The 20,526-nt window shown below is 33.5% G+C and overlaps 3 protein-coding genes across 13 annotated transcripts in view; 2 read left to right on the top strand and 1 right to left on the bottom strand.

Moving 5' to 3' along the window:
* The window catches only part of Glut1 (Glucose transporter 1), a 356,436-nt gene that overhangs the window by 46,679 nt on the left and 289,231 nt on the right, over window positions 1–20,526 (bottom strand). For all 11 annotated transcript variants that reach the window (XM_074171717.1, XM_074171707.1, XM_074171715.1 and 8 more), the window contains one exon: window positions 260–399. In XM_074171717.1, the coding sequence (XP_074027818.1) occupies window positions 260–399 (140 nt within the window). The remainder of the gene's footprint in view (window positions 1–259; window positions 400–20,526) is intronic.
* On the top strand, window positions 1,480–3,206 carry CPR18 (adult-specific cuticular protein ACP-22). Its single transcript, XM_023158567.2, has 3 exons — window positions 1,480–1,843; window positions 2,111–2,380; window positions 2,880–3,206. The coding sequence occupies exons 1-3, from the start codon at window positions 1,829–1,831 to the stop codon at window positions 3,084–3,086; spliced, it is 492 nt and encodes a 163-aa protein (XP_023014335.2). The 5' UTR covers window positions 1,480–1,828; the 3' UTR covers window positions 3,087–3,206.
* LOC141480960 (adult-specific cuticular protein ACP-22-like) lies at window positions 12,020–17,465 on the top strand. The gene is made up of 3 exons (XM_074171731.1): window positions 12,020–14,337; window positions 14,530–14,829; window positions 17,141–17,465. Exons 1-3 carry the CDS (start codon window positions 14,323–14,325, stop codon window positions 17,345–17,347), a joined length of 522 nt encoding a protein of 173 aa, XP_074027832.1. The 5' UTR covers window positions 12,020–14,322; the 3' UTR covers window positions 17,348–17,465.

Here is a 20,526-nt window from a genome sequence, read left to right as displayed (position 1 = left end):
ACTTTCTAGCTAAGGCGGGCGAAAGCTACTGTATATAAAAAAATATGTAATTCTATAACCGTTTAATTGAGTTGAATCTACAAGCCATTTAAGATATATATACAAAAAAATCAATAACCCTGTTCAAAATCATCTTTGTTTACTTTCAAGCGTATATTTGATTAAACATAATCATATTAGCGTGGTATAATCTCTTGTTATGGTGAAACCAATTTTTTACACAGTTTCGAATGCTTTGCATTTCCTATGAAATTCTCACCTTCCATTTCCTTGTCTGAATAACGCTGCGATCTCTTCGAACGTTTTATTTTTTGTTTCTGGAACTTTCTTGTATGTGAAAATCCAGAAGATAGCCAGAAAAACACTGAATGGCAGGAAGGTGTAGTTATCTAAGGCATTCTGTAACAAAAAAAAGAATTTATTGAAAATTTGTATAATGTATTGTATATTATCATAATAAATAATTTGCAAAACGTCAACACGTGTTCTACTATACAAAAGTATAACACGTGAGTGTAAATAACTTCATTTTATACGTGTTGCGGTTTTTTCAAGTGAAAATCTCACAATAGTGTTATTCAAGTACGTCATAATCTTTATGATATGAGTTTTTTCTTAGTTATCTTCCGTCAGATCGTAAAAATAGTTTTCGACAAGATTCCATTGCTTTATTATTTACATGTAATTACTCTTTAAAGAAACGAAACGGTTTATGTTAGCACTGTATCAACATTGACGGTTCATTTTAAAAGCGGTGTGTTTAATGAAAAATCTTGTTATCTTCATATAGGTAATTACTTTATGAGTGACATTTGAATCATTTCGAATATTTTTCAAGAAATCTTCTCACAGAGTTTTATCAGCAAACATAAATGAATTCTTGATAATATATACTATAAAAGATAAACATTTATCTTCAACTGTAATGGAGTTCATGTTTTTGTAGGGCAGTTTGTGTCTGCAACAATTTGCCTGTTTATTTCCAAAATGAGATATTCAATAATTCAGTATTCAGTTAGGTATCCAATCTAGTCTGATTTGCTTCCATTTCAATGTGAATACATGATTCATTTGCTCTAAATACACTTATCAATTATTAGTAATAATAATCCAAAACGTTTCAAAAAGCGAACATAAACAATTTTTTTCCGTATTCATAAAGCACACTTTAATGTGAGATTTCCACTTGCAAACCCGCGACACGTGTTTCGCTATACAATAGCATCTTCGGGCGTCACAATACTCAATAGCGAAATGGGTTCCGCGGTTTTGTAAACCTTCAAATAAACATCTCACATTGATGTGGGTTTTTTGAATAAGTTATAATGTGTATCAAGTATCGGTCAGTTCTATAATTTTTTCCTGTTTCAGTAACCATTTGAGTAAAGTATTTGAGTGATACTGAAATAACACTCACCACGATGGCATCTAACTGCACATCTTGATGATGAAAAAATGGATCTTAATATTTTTGAGTGATCCAATATCGAGGTTTAACAACATTCTATGATTGTTATCATTCATTATCAGTTGATACAAAAATAGATACATTATTAAAATGAGTTAATAAATTGGATTAATTACCGTTAATTTATGAGTACACCAGTTTTCTTGTCTAGACGTTTATAACAAGTTCAGGAATATATTATGGGGAAATCCGATAAACCGATTCATTTGAATTTTAATAATAAATCAATTCAGATGTAATTGTGTTGAAAATTCGCCTTTATCTTAATGTAATGTCCTTTCACAAAATGATTAGTATATATTGGAAGTGTGTTACTATAAATTTGGTTAGTTCTTCGACTAAAGCACACTTACAGCAACTATGAACACCCTAATTGTGAGTAGAAACACGGTCTTTCAGTTTCAGCAAATCTCAATTAAACATCATTTGCGATTTTTGAAATCATTTGCTGAAATCGTTCTGTTTTTATTTTCCCAAATTATGTTCAGATCACCATGATATATTTTTGACTATGAATGCAATATTTCTGATTGAAAACAAAATTTCAACATTGAAAAAATTTCATTTCATTCATTTCACAAATTCAGTTCATCAAAATCAATAAAAAGCAACGAGGACATATTACAATTGTTACTTTCCCAGTTATTCATCTCTCTGGCCGTTGTGATCTCAGCAGCACCGCAATACGGAGGCGGTTCAGCCGGAGGTCTTTTAGGCCATCATCAACCTTTAGAGCATCATATAATTGGACTCAGCCGTGGGGGAGAGGAAGAAGAACACTACGGCGGCGGTGAGGAAGGGGGGCATGGAGGACATGAAGAACAAAGCTACAAAGGAGAATCCATCGGTTTCAGTGGTTCAGACTTTAGAACTCCAGTAGATGTTCACCACGAGAAGGAAATCCACTTAAAGGTAAGAAACAGTAAAATAAAATTGATTCCTGGCGATTTATTCATTTCAACAAAGAATGCCACCTGTTTTGTTTTCTCCATTTCAATAAAATTATACAAAGACTAATGCAAACACGTAGTATGGACGTTCAAAATTATATAATGATATCTTCTGAAATTATTTTAATGAAATTTTTATTATATTTAACTCATTTCATTATTATACTTGAAACTCTACTTCGACAGTCACGAAATTGAAATGTTGTTATGGATAGCGGTTTGAATAAACACTTAATAACAATTTATACTCGATTCCCAATAAAATACTTTCACCTGATTTGGTGCATTACCTGAAAAATTCTGATCAAGTTCTAACAATTTATCCGCGTAGTTTCTGAATATATATATATATATATATATATATATATATATATATATATATATATATATATATATATATATATATATTCAATGAATGCCATTGCATCATCATAGTGGTAATTATGTTTTTTTTTTCAAAGGCCAAACCTGAGTACCACTATGATTACCACGTAGCAGACCATAAGCACAAGGATTACAAGAGCAAGCATGAAACCCGTGACGGTTACAAAGTGAAGGGTACCTATAGCCTCTTGGAACCAGACCACAAGACCATTAGGGTGATAGACTATGTTTCAGACAAGAAACTTGGTTTCATCGCTAAGGTTTCTTACAAAAAACATCAGTAAATAAGTTCGGGGCTGTTAAAACTGTTATCTTGTTGTATTTTGTTTCAGTTATGTAGTTCTAATTTATTTTATTGTCGTTAACTTGTTTTATTGCGAAAATATAAATGAATATAGAATACATTCACTTCTTTTCATGAATTTCACATTTCAAAAGTCTGTGAATGCTACTTGTGATAGACCACCTTGTGATGAGACTAATACCAATTATGATGCAAGACCTTGCCAAAGAATTGTTCAGGGTTCAGTTATTGGTTGGTATTAGAAAGAAGACGTTGAGTTCGGTTACGGACATTATTTTTTTTTATTTGAAAATAACCGCATCAACCTTATGGTTATTAGCGGCGGAAAAATATTTTCAAGCAGTAACTATATTGATTACAACATTATATTTTGTGAGATAAGTTCAGAGCACTTAAATAATTCAAAATATTGCTAGCACTAAAATAGCTCAAGGTTCCCTGCGATTCCGTCGATATTTTGCACATTTCCCTTTCTAATTGAAACACTGGACACTGCACGATGATGTGATGTATTGTTAGTGCAACTTCACAAATGTGGCACTTTGGTTGATCTGCTAGAGATATCAAGTTTTCATGGGTTAGTTTGGTGTGTTCTAATCGAAGACGGGTGATTATAACTTGTTCCCTTCTTTTCAGTGTTCCATAGTTCCATGGTCCGACTTTGGGTTTCCATTCTCTCAGTTTGGATGGGGTACTCTGCCATTCAATGTTCCACTTACTCAACAATAAGCTTTTGAAGTATTGTTTCAAGTCGGTATGAGGGCTATACCTTGTTGTTCCTTGGTTCGGATTATCAATCCCTTCACGAGCATAAAAGTCAGCACCCTCGTTTCCAATAATCCCCACATGCGAAGGAACCCAAAGTAGGATGATTTTCTTCCTGAGCGATTGGAGTTCGAAAAATTGTTGTTTGATAAGTAAAACAATGGGGTGTTTGATATATATATCCGTTGAAGGAGTTGTAAGGCACTGAGAAAGTCTGAAATGATTGAAACAGTGTCCGATGCACTTGACTTAGCGTACTGGAGAGCTTGAAGGATGGCGAATAATTCTCTAGCTAGTATTGTTGCTGTTTCTGGAAGTTTGAAGGTCAATGCAGCATAGTCAGTCACTACTGCAGCTCCTACACTAAGATGAGTTTTGAATGAGTCTGTGTATATTTCTTCAGGGTGGTCGAATTGGTCCAGGATTTGTCGAAAATTTTGTTTGATGGAGTTCTTATTTGTATCGTGTTTGGGAAACTGGGATAGGAGAGTGTTTATGATAGGAGTCTGTATGAGCCATGGTGGTGCAAATTTGATATTTGTGGGGTACAGGGTTGGAAATGACTCCAATTGTAAAGAACTTACTTGTCGTCGGATCCTCTCGTAAAATGGAAGATCAGTTCTTGGTCGACAGTAACTTGTTGGAAATCGATTTGTTATTGTATTCCTGTGAGTGGGAATGTTTTTCATAGATGCAACTGCGGCAGCATATGACAAACTCAATTGGGTTCTGTGAAAACTCAGGGAAGGTTCTCCTATTTCACAGTAGAGGCTTTCCACTGGCGTGGTCCTATACGCTCCTGCGATTATGCGCAGAGCAGAAAGATGTATTGAATCCAGTTGAGATAGTGTTCTTCGTTTAACAGAAGCATATGCAATACAACCATAATCTAGTTTAGAGCGTATTAAAGATCGGTACTGCAGTAGCAGTGTTGAACCTTCTGCACCCCATTGTTCATGAGCTAGGTGTTTGAGTAGGTCTATTCCTTTTTGGCATGATAGCACTAGATGTTTGACATACAGCTTCCAATTTAATTGTTGGTCAAATATCATCCCTAAGAATCTGCTGTGTGTTACGAATGTTAATTTTGAGTTATTCATTTTCATTGCTGGTGAGTTCTCGAATTTTTTTTGAGAATATAATGCAGTTCGTTTTTTCTGTAGAAAAATTGAATCCTGTTGTTTTGGACCATTTTTCTAGAGAACCTATGTGGAGCTGTAACAGTTTAGCTAGGTTATGGATATTCTTTCCTTTGACAAATAATAGATCATTGGTCAATAGCGAGGGTGGGTTCAATGATAAGCAAAATAGCTGCAAAAGCAAACATATTAGATGAAACAAAAGCCCAAGAAAAACATTCGTTATCCAACACGAGGCAGCACTGTTTCGATCCGCCAAGGTAATATCAGTGGTGCTAGGATAAACCACGAAAGCATTGCTGGACTCAACTGTCAAAGAACAAAACTGATTGAGTGAAGGCTATGACATCTCCCCTTATGAAAATACCATCTATGGGATCGACAGAATACTCAATTCACGAGTATCATGAGTAAACCAGGCTTTCAAAGGAGATTTGTTACAAAGTCGCCGAAAAGAATTGTCTTCCACTGCGAAGCAAGTAGATAAAACCACAAGACAGAAATCACAATCCAATATCTGACAGTATTGTTTCGACCTGTCAAGGTCTCATTATTGATGCTAGGTAGAATATTGATTCAGTGTATATCCTTAAAAGACAAGTCTGAGTGAGTGAGGACGATTACAAGAACCGAGAATCATGGGATCGACAAAAGACTCAAATATCGAAAATTAATGAGGCGTTCCACGGCAGTTCATTGCAAAGCTGAGCTTCGATATCGACCGCCGAATGAGATTGGTGGTTCAGTCTAAAACCACTGTTAGAGAACTTGGCGGGTCGAATTAGCACTTCTGGTATTGGATAACGAATGCTTGGCTTTGCAATTGACTGTCTTGGGAAGCCTGGTTTATCTTTGATATTCAAGGATTAGGTTCTCTGTCGATTCTACAGATGGCGTCTCCGTAAGGAAAGATGTCATTAACCTTACCCACTCAGGCTTGTCTTTTATGGACAACCAGATGAAAGATCTTTCCGAAAGGTCTTGGGACGATTCGTTGAAACTGGATCTATTAATTATTCCAAACATGAGCGCATCAAGCCAGCTACTAATGAAGATAATGAATTGCAAGTTCTTCTTGCTGTTGAAGAAGATCCTAGTAGGAGTCAACGACAAATTGGGGAAATAGTGGACATAAGTGAGAGATCAGTGCAACGAGTATTGAAGAAACATCGCTTGCATCCATACCACGTTCAGTTACATCAAGAACTACTGTATGCTGATTTCGAGAAAAGAGTGAGATTTTGCAATTGGGCCATGAACAAAATTCGTCGAAACGAATATTTTTTCAATAATATTTTATGGTCGGATGAATCGACATTCCATAAAAATGGATTTGTAAATCGACATAATTACCATTATTATGCGACAGAAAATCCTCACTTATTGAGACAGGTGGATTATCAACATAGGTGGTCGATAAATGTCTGGGGAGGCATCATTGGAGAATATGTAATTGGTCCATACTTTTTTGAGGGACATATGAATGGTGCAATGTATCTCAATTTCTTACGAAATGATTTACCAGGTTTGTTAGATGATATTCCTCGTGACCTCCGCAATAGAATGTGGTTACAACATGATGGTGCACCTGCTCACTATTCGGCAAATGTGAGAGATCATCTAAATGAAGTATTTCCCAATAAATGGATAGGACGGAATGGGCCTGTACGGTGGCCCGCTAGATCACCAGATTTGACGAAACTAGATTTTTTCTTATGGGGATACATAAAAAATATGGTTTACGTTGAGCCACCAACTTCTCCCGAAAATATGCGACTTAGAATAACGAATGCTTTTCGCAGCATTACACCAGCTGTCTTGCGCAGGGTAGAACAGTCTTTCAAACATAGACTTCAGCTCTGCATTCAAGAAAATGGAAGACATGTTGAACATATTTTATAAAAGTTTCATTATCAACCTTAATTAAACTCTCCCTTTTGTAGTTTTGTAATTTGCCAGTTGACAAATTTGAATATCTAGAACTCAAGCTCTGAATGAATATAATAACATGAAAAAAATAGTTATTTATAATGTTTCTTTCTTTTAACTTGTTTGGTTTGATATTGCACGATTTATGAGTGAAATTCTGCATCCAATGAAAAAATAATTTTCCATTTAGCAAAAAGTGATAGGTACATACATTTATTTCGTTAAAAAATATTTGTTTGGACACCTTCTAATGAACAAAATTGAAACAAGATATCTTTCGTATATTTTTATCAGTCGTCAAATGGATTTCGCTTTGAAAAAATGACCATTTTTCGAAAGAAATGCTCATTTAAGAAAAACTATTGAACTTAGCCATAGGAAATACTTAATGAAATTTATAGAGGTTTCGTTGGCGCTTCTTATGGATCAATAATATACAGGGTGTTCCATTTAATATAAGGAAGATTTTGCAAATTTTCATTTACAATATTTGGCAAGCGGTTTTTCATACCCTGTATATCACAGGTCGATTTCAGATATATCGTTTGAGAGCGTTACCAATGTAGAATATTCGACCAAAAAAAAAATTCAACTGGACTTGGCACCACTTTATAATTTCAAATATTCTGAGTGACGAATATTGGAAAAAAAAACCTGTCATGCTAGATATCTCGAAAACCGTCAATATTTCCGAAGTGCAGATATACATAAAGTTTATTTTATTTTCTATGAAAAAACCGAAAAAGCGATAAAAAATATAGGTTGCCATTTAAAAAGACACAGTTGGGATCCGCCCAGAAAAAATCGAACACCCTGTGTGACCGCCAATATTTTTATTTTGTCGAGCTCGAGCAATAAGGTAATATTATAGAAAATTAGATTCCTATCTGCTTCCTATATAGAGATATGGAACACCGCGCCACTGTTGCAGGACCCTGTATATATATATATATATATATATATATATATATATATATATATATATATATATATATATATATATATATATATATATATATATATATATATATATATATATATATATGTCCGAGTTTTGCCCAATGGTTAACCTTGAGTATGGTGATGTAGGTTATCACATTTTCTTGTATCGTACCTGTGGGGCATCAAATTATTCGTAAGAAAATGATCTTTCACAAAAAACCAACGAGCCACCTTCTTTCCATTTGAAAAAATCAAGTTAACTGGAAAAAATTAATATTTGCGACTGTGAAATAATTCTTAAAACGACTGTGAGGTCATAATCCTCAAACTTGTAGTTTTCCCATATTACTTGATCAAGAATGAAGCGATTTACACGATCCATGGCATTTTAGATCAAAAAATACAAATTCATTTTTAATGGTCATATTTGATGAGCTTTCAATAATGTGTGCCATTTCACAGAGTAGATATATTATGAAGTTCTTTCAGTTCTTCAGTTACAACTTTTCTTTATTTGAATTCTTTTGAATGGAAATGATAAATGATTTGGAAGTGTTGAAAAAAATACTGAATTCATCATTCATTATGAAAGAAGAGTAAACATCTGCCATTTTTCTTTTTCGATCAGATTTTCAAAGTTGAAACATAGAGTATTGGACTTTATAATTCACAGAGTTCTAGTGAGAACATATTATTGTTATAGGGATAATGTTTCTTGTTGTCTTTCTGAGTGTTCACCCTCCCACAAGACTAAAGCAGTTTACTGTGATTTCCACTATGAAGTTTTATAAAACCGCGAATATGTTTCGCTATAGACACTCTTCCTAGAGTAAGAACTCATGAATTACTACTAAATTATAACATTTTGTAGTCTACTAACATTACCTATGGTCCAATCAATTCTAGATTTGATTTGAAAACTACTACTTTTCGGGGATGAATTTTCAATTTGTCCTTCAAGTTGAGAACTCGAATTCGCTGGATGAGCATTGCACATGGACGAAGTTACATTCGCTAGCAAGTCGAGAAAAACAAATCATAAACACATACGTAGCTGGCGCAGTTGGTAGGATGTCAATTCGGTGACCAAGAAGTGAAAGTGGGTCCTGTCATGGAAAGAAACAGTACATAAAGACTCAGGAACTAAAATACATAAAACAAAAGATAGATTCGTACACAAACCTCAACTCAAAAAACCAAAAAAACACAGGACAATGAACCTGATGGTACTATTGCTTCATGTAGTCATACTCCTAATGATGTACAGAATAGCGACCAGTTACATAAAAATCACCAATATGAGAACTCCCTTGCTTTTCTCTCACCTTGAGATATCCAGAATAATAGACAGCACACTCTCATTCATTTTGTCGAAATTTCTTCAGTTTTCAATCAACTGAAAAACCTTCATTAACGAAAGAGTTGACTATGGTTATCAAAGAGTCAAGGTTAATTTGCCAGAGTCCTACGACACTCACGATCATAAAACAGCTTTGGTTTATTTCAGGCACTAAAGTTAACCTTACACACTCCTGTCAAATCCACTCAGATATGACGAATACCTCATCTCAGAAGTAGAGAACAAAATTGATAATATTGAACCACAAACACGTTCTAAACATGGTTTGTTGAATTTGATGGGAAAAACTTTCAAAAGGTACTCTGGATTACCATAATGAAATTAAATATAATGAGGTTAATCTGGAACTTCAGCGGGACCGAAACTATACTCTAAACGAATTTGCAAAGCGAGTATTACTACAATTTATTATCAATCAAAACCGAATATAATATTTACGAAATACATTGAAATTGATAATTTGAATTGTCAAAATTCAATAACTTTCTCAGACAATTTGAAAAATTCGTTACTGTTTGCAAAATTGAATATACTACAACAGCACTGTCATCTCAGCTAGGTAGTTGGAAATGATGAAATATTCACCTACATTATAATACAATATAAACATGATTTTCCGATTCAAAAATTATATTTCATATTATCAATTAGTTGGTACACAAGTTACATTTTTAGAAAACAAAGCTCCCCACACTTTTTCAATAATTTTACAATTTTCATTTAACCTCTATTAAAAATTATTTTACACTTCTCATTTAAATGTGTTATATAGGCATGTTTTTCTCAATTATGCTACGGTACGCGTTTGGTCATCAAAAAGATCACCGGAAATATTTTTGAAGCAACCATTTTAACTGGCAAGTTTAAATGAAAAGTGGTCCTGTTGCCACGTATTCCAATGATACCGTCAGATTCTACCATATCCTTCAGAAAGCTACAGTTACCAATTCGTATAGCTTTTGCCATATCTATAAATAAATCTCAAGGCCAAACAATGTTCATTTGTGGTTTAGATTCGGAAAATCCATGTTAAATTATGTTCACGTGTAGGGAAACCGTCGAATCTATTTGTGTTAGCTAAAGACAGGTTAACCAACAATATTGTGCACCGATTAGTGCTAAATTGAATAGAATTTAAAAGTATTTATAATTCAGAATAATAAATATTACTGTTGAAAATTTAAGACTATCTGACCTACCTACCTCATTCATAAGTTTGGGTGTCACATGTTATTTACTAACAACTTCGTAATATACTCATTTGTTACAAAATTGAATAAAAATAATAATACATTTCAAAATTAATTCTTTTGTATTTATTTTTGATTACCTAATATCAATTGTACGAAAATTCTGATCAATCGTGTTGAAAGTCCTTCCCCTTCAAATCCCAATCCAGTGGATTTTTATTCCAGCTTCAACACTTCCGTTTTCGTTCGTAAATGATAATTTCATTGTACTAAATGGTTACGGTAGTAGAGAATCTGTCATGGAGGTCGCCATATTTTTTTACAAATGGCATTCTATGTAAAAAAGCATGGTGGTTCCCGTGACTGATATTCTCCTACCGTTCCTCTTAACCCTTTCACTCCTGTAGGGACACATATGTCCCAACAGTTGTTCATAAATTTCTAAAACGGGATCCTCATATCGAAAACACGTTGCGCTGGGACACATCAGTGCTTTATGGTGTTGCATAAATATCCTGCGATGTGGCAACCTCGGCAAATAAAACGACGATCAGTCGAGCACGTTCTGCGAGTCTGTTTACATGTAAACTAGCGTCCAACTTACTATTATTTACATTTACTGTAGTTTATTTCCATTATTTTGTGCTGATTTGTAGAAATTCGGTAACGCAAAGCGCATAGGTAAGTAATTTAACAAAATTTTGAATCAAATAATGGTTTAGAGTGTTTTATCGCATGTATTATCTCTGGGTTATATATGTCCCAACAGGTACTTATACTGGGACATATGTATCCCATTAGGTTAGTATGCACTCCTAACCTCTTCTTATATTGCAGCATGAGTGCCAGAAACAAAGCCCTCACAGAGGACGAACTAGCATACTTTGTTGAAAACTTGGATGAGATAGAGAGTGAGGAAGATTCAGATCGCTCCGAGCCATATGGTAGTGACGACAGTGTGCAAGATAGAAATTTTTCTCCATCATCTGGGTCAGAAGAGAGTGAAAGTGACTCTTCTGATGACGACAACGAAGACATACAGATTCCGAATGCTGCCGCAGACACTGAAGATAATCAACAGCTACCCAATGGGAATATCTGGTGGACTACAGTTAACAACAATTTTGTTCCTAGGAAAACTATACCGCCTACAGTAAAACCAATTATCCAGTGTGGTCTAAATCGTAGCAGTACGGAATTAGATTGATTTGAAAGGGTTATATTTTTAGGAGTGATTAATTTTTTGGGAAAGAAAGTTTTTGGCTTTCTACTACTCCATCTGATACAAAAAAATGGATGAGAGAATCTTCCAAAGAAAGGAAGGAATAATCAATTTGAAAATAAATAACTCTATACATGGATGTGTAGATCATGCAAAGAAGTAACTTTCAGACACAAACTGAAAGAAAGTCCTCCTGAAACAGCTACTTTCATATAAACATTGAATTACACGAAAGAAAAAATTCTTTCGAAACAAATACTTCTATATGAACACTGAATTATACAGAAGATACTTTCCTCTATTCGATAATCAAACTGAATAGAGGAAAGTATCTTCTGTATAATTCAGTGTTCATATAGAAGCATTTGTTTCGAAAGAATTTTTTCTTTCGTGTAATTCAATGTTTATATGAAAGTAGCTGTTTCAGGAGGACTTTCTTTCAGTTTGTGTCTGAAAGTTACTTCTTTGCATGATCTGCACATCCATGTATAGAGTTATTTATTTTCAAATTGATTATTCCTTCCTTTCTTTGGAAGATTCTCTCATCCATTTTTTTGTATCAGATGGAGTAGTAGAAAGCCAAAAACTTTCTTTCCCAAAGGAATTAGATTGCTTTCTGAAATTCTTTCCAAAAAGTTTGTTTCTTTATATAGCCCACTGCACAAATCAAAGACTAGAGATTCTTGAAAAATCGACAAAAAAAAAGTATGAAAAAACCAATGCCAGAGAAATTATGCTAGTTACTGGTGTCTGTTTGATTATGCATTATAATAGAGTTCCGACATTTTCCATGTATTGGTCAATTAATGCATCTCTTGGTAACGAAGCGATAAAAAATGCCATATCTAGGGATATATGTCAACTACTGTTATTAAAATTATATTTCAACGAACCTGAAAAGCCTGACAATTCGTCAAAGACCTACTTTATGGATGAAGTTTTATCGTGCTTCAAAAAGACATTTCCTCAAGCAAGAAGCGACTCAACGTTCCAGAGTATCGACGAATCCATGGCAAAATTCAAAGGCAGATCGTCTCTGAAACAATACATGCCCCTAAAGCCAATAAAACGTGGAATAAAAATATGGACAAGATGCGACTCAATGACAGGTTATGTGTATGATCTGAACATATTTAGTGGTAAGGAGACTGAATACTCTGAAGGAACTCTGGGTGAACGGGTGGTAAAAAAGTTGACCTCTTCAATTTGCCAAACAAAAAATGTATTACTCTGTTTTGACAGGTTTTTTACATCAGTCAAGTTGATGAATGACATTGAATTTGCTGCAGTGGGCACTTGCATGAAAAGTCGCAAAGATGTTCCGAAATTTGAAGAAAAGCTAGAAAGAGGGGAATCCCAAATAAGATGTAGTAATCAGGGCACTTTAGCTATTAGATGGCAATATATTAAAGACTTTATTGTGATCTCCAACTGTCATAACCCTGTAATAACATCAGTTTCAAGAAAAATGAAAGACGGATCAACGTCACAAATTCCCTGTCCTGAAGCAATAGAGTTTTATAATAAATACATGGGCGGCGTGGACCATGCCGACCAAATGGCTTCTCTATATGATATCAATAGAAAATCTGCCAAATGGTGGCGAAAAGTTTATTACAAAACTCTTATGATGGCTGTTCATAACTCTTTTATAATATTCAAAGAAAAAAATTACAAAAAGTCTACCTTTATTCAGTATGTTGTCAAACTAGCTGAATCAATGATCGCATATGGCAGAACTAGTGTCAAACATAAAAGAACCAGAAAAGTTGGCCGACACTCGCAAGCATGGACGGATCAAACCAATGTAGGTGATCATTTACCTGAAAGCGGTCCCACAAGAAGAAGATGCTATCGTTGCTCTCAAAAAAAAATTGAAAAGAGAACCAAACTCTTGTGTAGAATGTGTAATTTACCATTGTGTTTAGATTGTTTGACACCATACCATACTTAAATAAATCACTGTTGGGACACTAGCGTCCCATACTTAAAAAAAACTATTATAATAAAAATAAATAACGACATTTTTTTGTTATTTAACCCACTTTTACACATTTTTGCCAAATTTCAATAAAAAACCATTATGAAATTAAATCCGTATTGAAAGGGTTAAATAGTTTACTACAATGTAATATAACTTAGCCACAGCAACGCGTGACCGGGAAGTTTTGGAAACATTCACTGATTATTTCAGAAATTAAAAAAAAAACTTGTTGATTTGTTGAATTCAGTATATAGAATATATGAAGTATTTTTGTTGTTAACGTCAGTTTAGAATTTCCATAAACAATTTCTTTTCATTTCTTTATCTATAACCTTTTTTATTTATTCAAGCATGCAGAGGTATATGAGTATAGTGGCAATATTTCCCACAGATGTATTGATAAGTTGACTTTCCCTTCAGAGTTTTTTTTAAATTTTTTCTTCCGGATCTACCTTCATTCATTTGAAATTCACAACATTTCAAATGTATCTACCTTCATGTCGAAACAATTAGCTCAAGTTCAGCTAAATATTACAGAGAAATCTCATATACACATTCAATTTATGTTAAATTATGTTTATGATAATATAATGCCCTTTCACAAAATTACTGGTATATATTGGAGGCTGGTTCGTATTAATTTCAGCAGTTGTTCGGTCAATGTATTGATTAGTATACGTCAACTATGAACACCGTAATTGTGAGTGAAAAGAGAAACACAAAAATTCTGTTCGACTGATTAATTAATTTGAATTTGAAAATGTTTCGAACAGTTTCGAATTTATTGGAAATTTGGTCTGCAGTAGTCTGATTTGATACTTAAACCTATGAAAACTCAAGATTTGCTTCTATTAAATAATTTTTGAAAGTAAATTTCGATATTATGTTTTAGATATTCATCTCTTTGGCCGTGGTAACCTCAGCAGCTCCTCAGTACGGAGGCGGTTCAGCTGGAGGTCTTTTAGGTCATCATCAGCCCTTAGAGCATCACATAATTGGACTCAGCCGCGGTGAAGAGGAAGCAGAACACTATGGCGGCGTAGAAGAAGCAGAACACTATGGCGGCGTAGAGGAAGGGGGGCATGGAGGATACGAAGCACAAAGCTATCATAACGAAAAATCCATCGGCTTCACTGGTTCAGACTTTAACACTCCAGTAGATGTTCACCACGAGAAGGAAATTCATATCAAGGTAAAAAAAGGAGTCGTGGATTGAAGCATATGAGATAAGTTAATCACTTCTCAAAAAAGTGTACATCCTTCCTAACTATCTTATTTATTGAATATTGACCTTCAGTTTTGTTGATTTTGTTAGAAACCTAGACTCATCTTAAGTACTGTTATCATCTTCATGTTCGGACAAAAAAAAAACGCACAAACTGTATTGGTAAACATATCTTTTTTCAATATTCCCGTAATGATTGATGACCTGAAGGACTGTACTATCAATTCGTCTCGATTTTATTTCACGCCGAAATTTTTGAAGTTCTTGCATTTTGAATAAAATCTTAGTTGTTAAATTCACCACACTTCTATTGTGTCGTCCCAATTCATTGATATTTTAAAGTCTAATACGAAATTCGTCTCAAACTTATGCTCGATGTATCACGACCGTAAATATTTTTAAAAGGAACCGATGTTTCATGTAATTTTTTGTGTGTTTCCCTTCCACAATACAAAACATAAATGAAGCTAAAACAACATGGAATCTGTTAAAGCGTTATGAAGGACAAATGGAAACATTGCTGCATAATATAAACCACTGTCAGTAACTTGTATTCATAGATTTCACCTAGAAATCAAATATTCAATGGGAAAATACCATTTTTATAGTTTTCGAGATGACTTACCTTTCCGTTATCAAAGACCAAAAAATTCACTAGTGACTTTTGTCAAAACAAATATAAGACCTGAAAGTCAGAAGATGATTTCATTAAATCAAATATATTTATTTTCAATTCAGGCGTTTTTCACGAGTGAATTTTTGGGATTTTATGAACGGAAAGGGATTATTTTCTGAATCATAAATGGTCTTGAGTAAAGCCAAATATTTCAAGCCATTGTTCCATCTATTATTCAATTTGTAGACAAAATTCATGAATACAAGTTACTGACTGATTGAACTCTTCAGTGGTTTATATTATGCAGACTTTTCGGGGTGAACTTCTCAATTTGCCCTTCAATAAACTTTAGCAGATTCTCTGTTGGCTAGAACTTCATTTATTTTGTACACTGTGGAAGGTTGAAGTACTCTACAGACAATAATAAATATAGCCAGTAATTACATTAATTGAAAAAATATATATTTGGGGAAAGATATTTGATGATATTCAATGGTGAATGAGACTATTAATTATTATGTGAATATTTTTCATCTTAGAATTATATTTTCAACAGAACTCCTTTCACCATTTGGATACGAACAGTAGTTTCAACATATTCACCTACCCAATCAAATAATTCCACTTAGAGTTTTTTATTTGAATTGAAAGGGGTATATTTACAGGAGTGACTGATTTTTTGGGAATGTAAGTTTTTGGCTTTCTACTACTCCATCTTGATACAAAAATGTGGGAATCTTCTTTGGAAAATTCCCAAATTTTTTTGTATCAAGATGGAGTAGTAGAAGCCAAAAACTTTCTTACCCAAAAAAGGCTTTTATTATTTGAGGAATATTTTAATTACTCCCTTTTGCTTACAATTCAGTGAAATCTCGTAATTATACAAGCAATTTGATATTTTCAGTTGAATACTACAATCTTTGTAATTCAAATTTTATAATAGATATCAAAACGTGTCTCTAACAAAACCTACGGAATAGGTAGTTGGGAGAGATGAATGTTTCAAAATTTTATTTCGAAATATTTATTTTCTTATACTTATGTATCTCCCTCAATACAGTCTTCAGATACATTTTGTTCTCCGTTAGAAGAGTATCGGTACATGAGATATTTCTTCTCCGCTTAAGGCTTTGTTCATGAGATGGAGCTTTTATTAGTTTACAATCTTTCTCTTAGACGAAGGTTTCATATATATACACCGAAATTAATTGAAATTAATTGAATCCCAGACACTTTGCTGTCTGTGTTGGATCTTTCCTACACTGACGAGAGATAATACCTCAAAACCAGGCTGTAGGTGATCAATTCGAATAATTTCAGCATGGCGTTGCTGCTGGATGAAGGAGAAACATCTGTGATACTAGTCTCTGTGAGAAATCTTGCACAAATGTCTGTCGGATATAACTCAATGTACAGCGTGGTATTAGCCAGGGAAGTAGTTGTTTTCCAGCAGGCGTTTACCAGAACCTACTGTGTGGGTAGTTGGGAGGGATGTGTTTCAAAATTTCATTTCGAAAAAACATTTTTTTGTGCTAATCTTGCATGCCTGCAATACCTTTTTGTAACAATCACCCATTGGACTCATAACATTTAGTTATCAAATAACTACTAATACTTCCTCGATAGAATTGTATTTACGAAGTATTTTTTTTCTCTTCGAAGGCCAAACCTGAGTACCACTATGATTACCACGTGGCAGACCATAAGCACAAGGATTTCAAAAGCAAGCATGAAACCCGTGACGGTTATAAAGTGAAGGGTACCTATAGTCTTTTGGAACCAGACCACAAGACCATCAGAGTAGTAGACTATGTTTCAGACAAGAAACTTGGTTTCATCGCTAAGGTTTCTTATAAAAAATACCAGTAAAGAGTTGATTGATGAGTAAATTGTCATTATGTTGTATATTGTACAAGTTATGTATTTCTGATTTGTTATATATTCGTTGACTTGTTTTATTGCGAAAATATATGTATTACAATCGTTACATACATGATTTTTTTTCATTTTGAAGAACTATTTTCAATTCATATATACAGGATGTTCCAAATTAAAACGGCACCATTACCAACTCCGTTGTTAATGATGCTACGAATTCGGTCAAATGGGCAAACAAGTAGCATTTTTAATCGCCTTCTCGATGCCGAGAACAAAAAAAATGACAGTCGCGTTTTGGAAATATTAATATTTTTTTAAATGGACCACCCTATATTTTAACATGCATTCTCTACAACAAAATTCATATCACCTTTCTTCCTAAAGTTGAAAATGAGCGACTCATGTAGTGCTATCTATTTATTTCACTGGTACAAAAATGTTTTTGTTTTGTCAAATGAAACCTCATGATTGTGGAAACACCCAATTTTGGTACTTATGCGAATGACAATAATTTGTTTCTAACAGCAAAACGAAAAATTGCGCTGGGATTTCAACTCGTGAAACCCGTGATCATCATGTCGAACCACTCACTTGACACCACTGAGCTATTTGGTATTGATTTACAAAACGATTATATCCATCTTGAAGCCATTCCACTAGTCGTATTTATTGTGTGAATCAAAATATATCTGCTATAATGATAACATTGAAGCCGTGTTTGTACAGAACAGAAAATACTGGAGCATCATATTAATGCGGTTAGAAAAAAATGTGTTTGATTCGATGAAACAGAATTATCATTATGTTTTTATCATTATGTTTTCCTAATAATTTCGTGACAAATAAAGTTCGTCAAATAATTCAACAAAATAATTTTCGAAAGCAGGTTGCTTAGCAATTGCTCGACTTGGCACTTATGAACATTGTCGGTAATCTGTTTCTGTTTAAAATCTATTTAAAATATGTTTTTCTTTCAACCAGCTGTCGCCCCCCTACGAACGACAACTCTCCTGAGTCGAAACTTGTGCGAGCTAAGGATTAACGAGGTCTTACCTTTTAACATTTTCTGAATATTCACAGCTTCAATTAAAGCCATCCAACTTTCTGAATTACTGAAAGTCATATGAAAAAAATTGAGTGGTGGACCAAATTCAATTCATTGTCGTATTAACGTATTCAAAAAACACTTTATTGTGAGACTTTCACTAAACACGTTGAAGTGTTTTTTGAATACGTTAGTTATGGATTTTCATCAAGTATCGGCCAACTCCATCATATATCATTGTCGTATTGTTTTTCGATTTAGCCCGAAAAACCAACGAAATTACCCCAGAAACAAACACCCCAGTATTTGTTAAAAAACGTCATGAACGAGAGTGTCCTTGAATATTTTTTTCTTGAAACTATGATATATATATTTTGTTTTCAGATTCTCAAAACAAATAATAATCTGCCAAGTATACAGAAACAGCTGAAATTATTTTCAAAAATGGAACACCTTTGGCGGAGAATTGCAATACTCGGCAAACGACACATTGTCCTTTTTCCATTGATATCGTATGCCGTTGTTGGGTGCATCAAGTAATTAATGAGGTACTTCATAGTGATGTTTTGAAAGACATGATAAAATTCATATAAATGTATTTTCAAAAAATTTCATGTAAACTGAAACACGGAAGAGAAATGTATATATATATAAATATATATATATATATATATATATATATATATATATATATATATATATATATATATATATATATATATATATATATATGAAATATATAATATGATATAAGTATACAGCTAAAATAACAAAAAAAATCGAGTTCAATATGTATATTTCTATTGAAGAATAATTTTCGATGTCGTAATTCGAATATATTAACAAATTGAACCTACACAAAACAGTCGTGCTCCAAATTATTAATCATAATCAGCAATTAGTATACAATAATTACTTAACGAAACTAGCAATAGTAGAGACTGAAAAATTAACATACTTTGTTTCTCAACCACTGTAGACAAAGAATTGTAATTCAGTTACTAATGACAGCCTTTCAAAAATTCAGTGGAGATAAGCCTAATAGGGACCTTTCAGTCTCTGCGCAATGATTGTGTGGCTATTTCAACACTACCTAGACATTCAGAGTGTAATGGTGAATGTTGCAGGCATTGCCACTGGATCTAAATTAGGATTTCATACAACAGACTATGCTAGAAAAAATAGAACGTAATATTACTCGGATATTCAAGATACTGAATGAAAATACTATAAAAAATGACTTTTGCACATCTGTATTTCGAAATATCAAAATTTCCTCGTGAATACGTTATATTTTATCTATATCTGATATTCAATATTAAATAACTATAGCCCATCTTAGATGCGCCTATGAGAATATCTCATATTGCAATTTATCAAAGATTTTGAGTTACACACATACTAATCACAAAAAATAAATGGACTCATTCGTGGTTCCAAAGAAAGGAAGATTCCCATATTTTTTTGTATCAATATGGAGTAGTAGAAAGCCAAAACCTTTCTTTCCTAAAAATTAATCACTCCTAAAAATATAACCTCTACAATTCAAATAGTCAAATACTTTGGAATTGATTTTGAAGATGAATATGTCTTATTCTGTCTCACTCTCTTTCTCGAGATCTAACATAATGCATTGTTTACCTGAGGCGGGACGTCACAATCTCATGCCATTACACTTTTCGCACCTAATCTGAAGTGTATCAATAAAATCCAATAATTTGCATTGAAAGGTTAGTTTATTACTGTAGAATTATTTTATGGGCATATTAGTGACCTATTTACATGAAAAAATGATATTTCAAAATTTTATCATCAAGCCTTTTCTTGTACCTGAAATCCTGTTTACAAAAAATCCATTATACATGATGAGTTACTGATGAATACTACATTTTTGAGAATATCTTGGATTACGAGTTTACTTGAAGGGGGTACTACTTTTCATATAACGGATTTGAATATGGAGATGTCAATCTGTTTCAGTAAAAAATCATAAGTCTAGATCTCATATTCATTAACTGTACTATATTATTGAAAATACAACTATTGATATGGTTTCGCCAAAGTATTTTGTTGCTTTTGTGCGTTCGATAAAACTATCATTACCAAATGCCTGGTTATAATTTTT

This window comes from Leptinotarsa decemlineata, unplaced genomic scaffold, assembly GCF_025532065.1.
Source record: "Leptinotarsa decemlineata unplaced genomic scaffold, Ldec_3_MD MMD2_tig00000035_RagTag_RagTag, whole genome shotgun sequence".
Lineage (NCBI taxonomy): Eukaryota > Metazoa > Arthropoda > Insecta > Coleoptera > Chrysomelidae > Leptinotarsa > Leptinotarsa decemlineata.
Note: the sequence above shows the minus strand (reverse complement) of the source record. Positions and strands in the feature narration are given on the sequence as shown.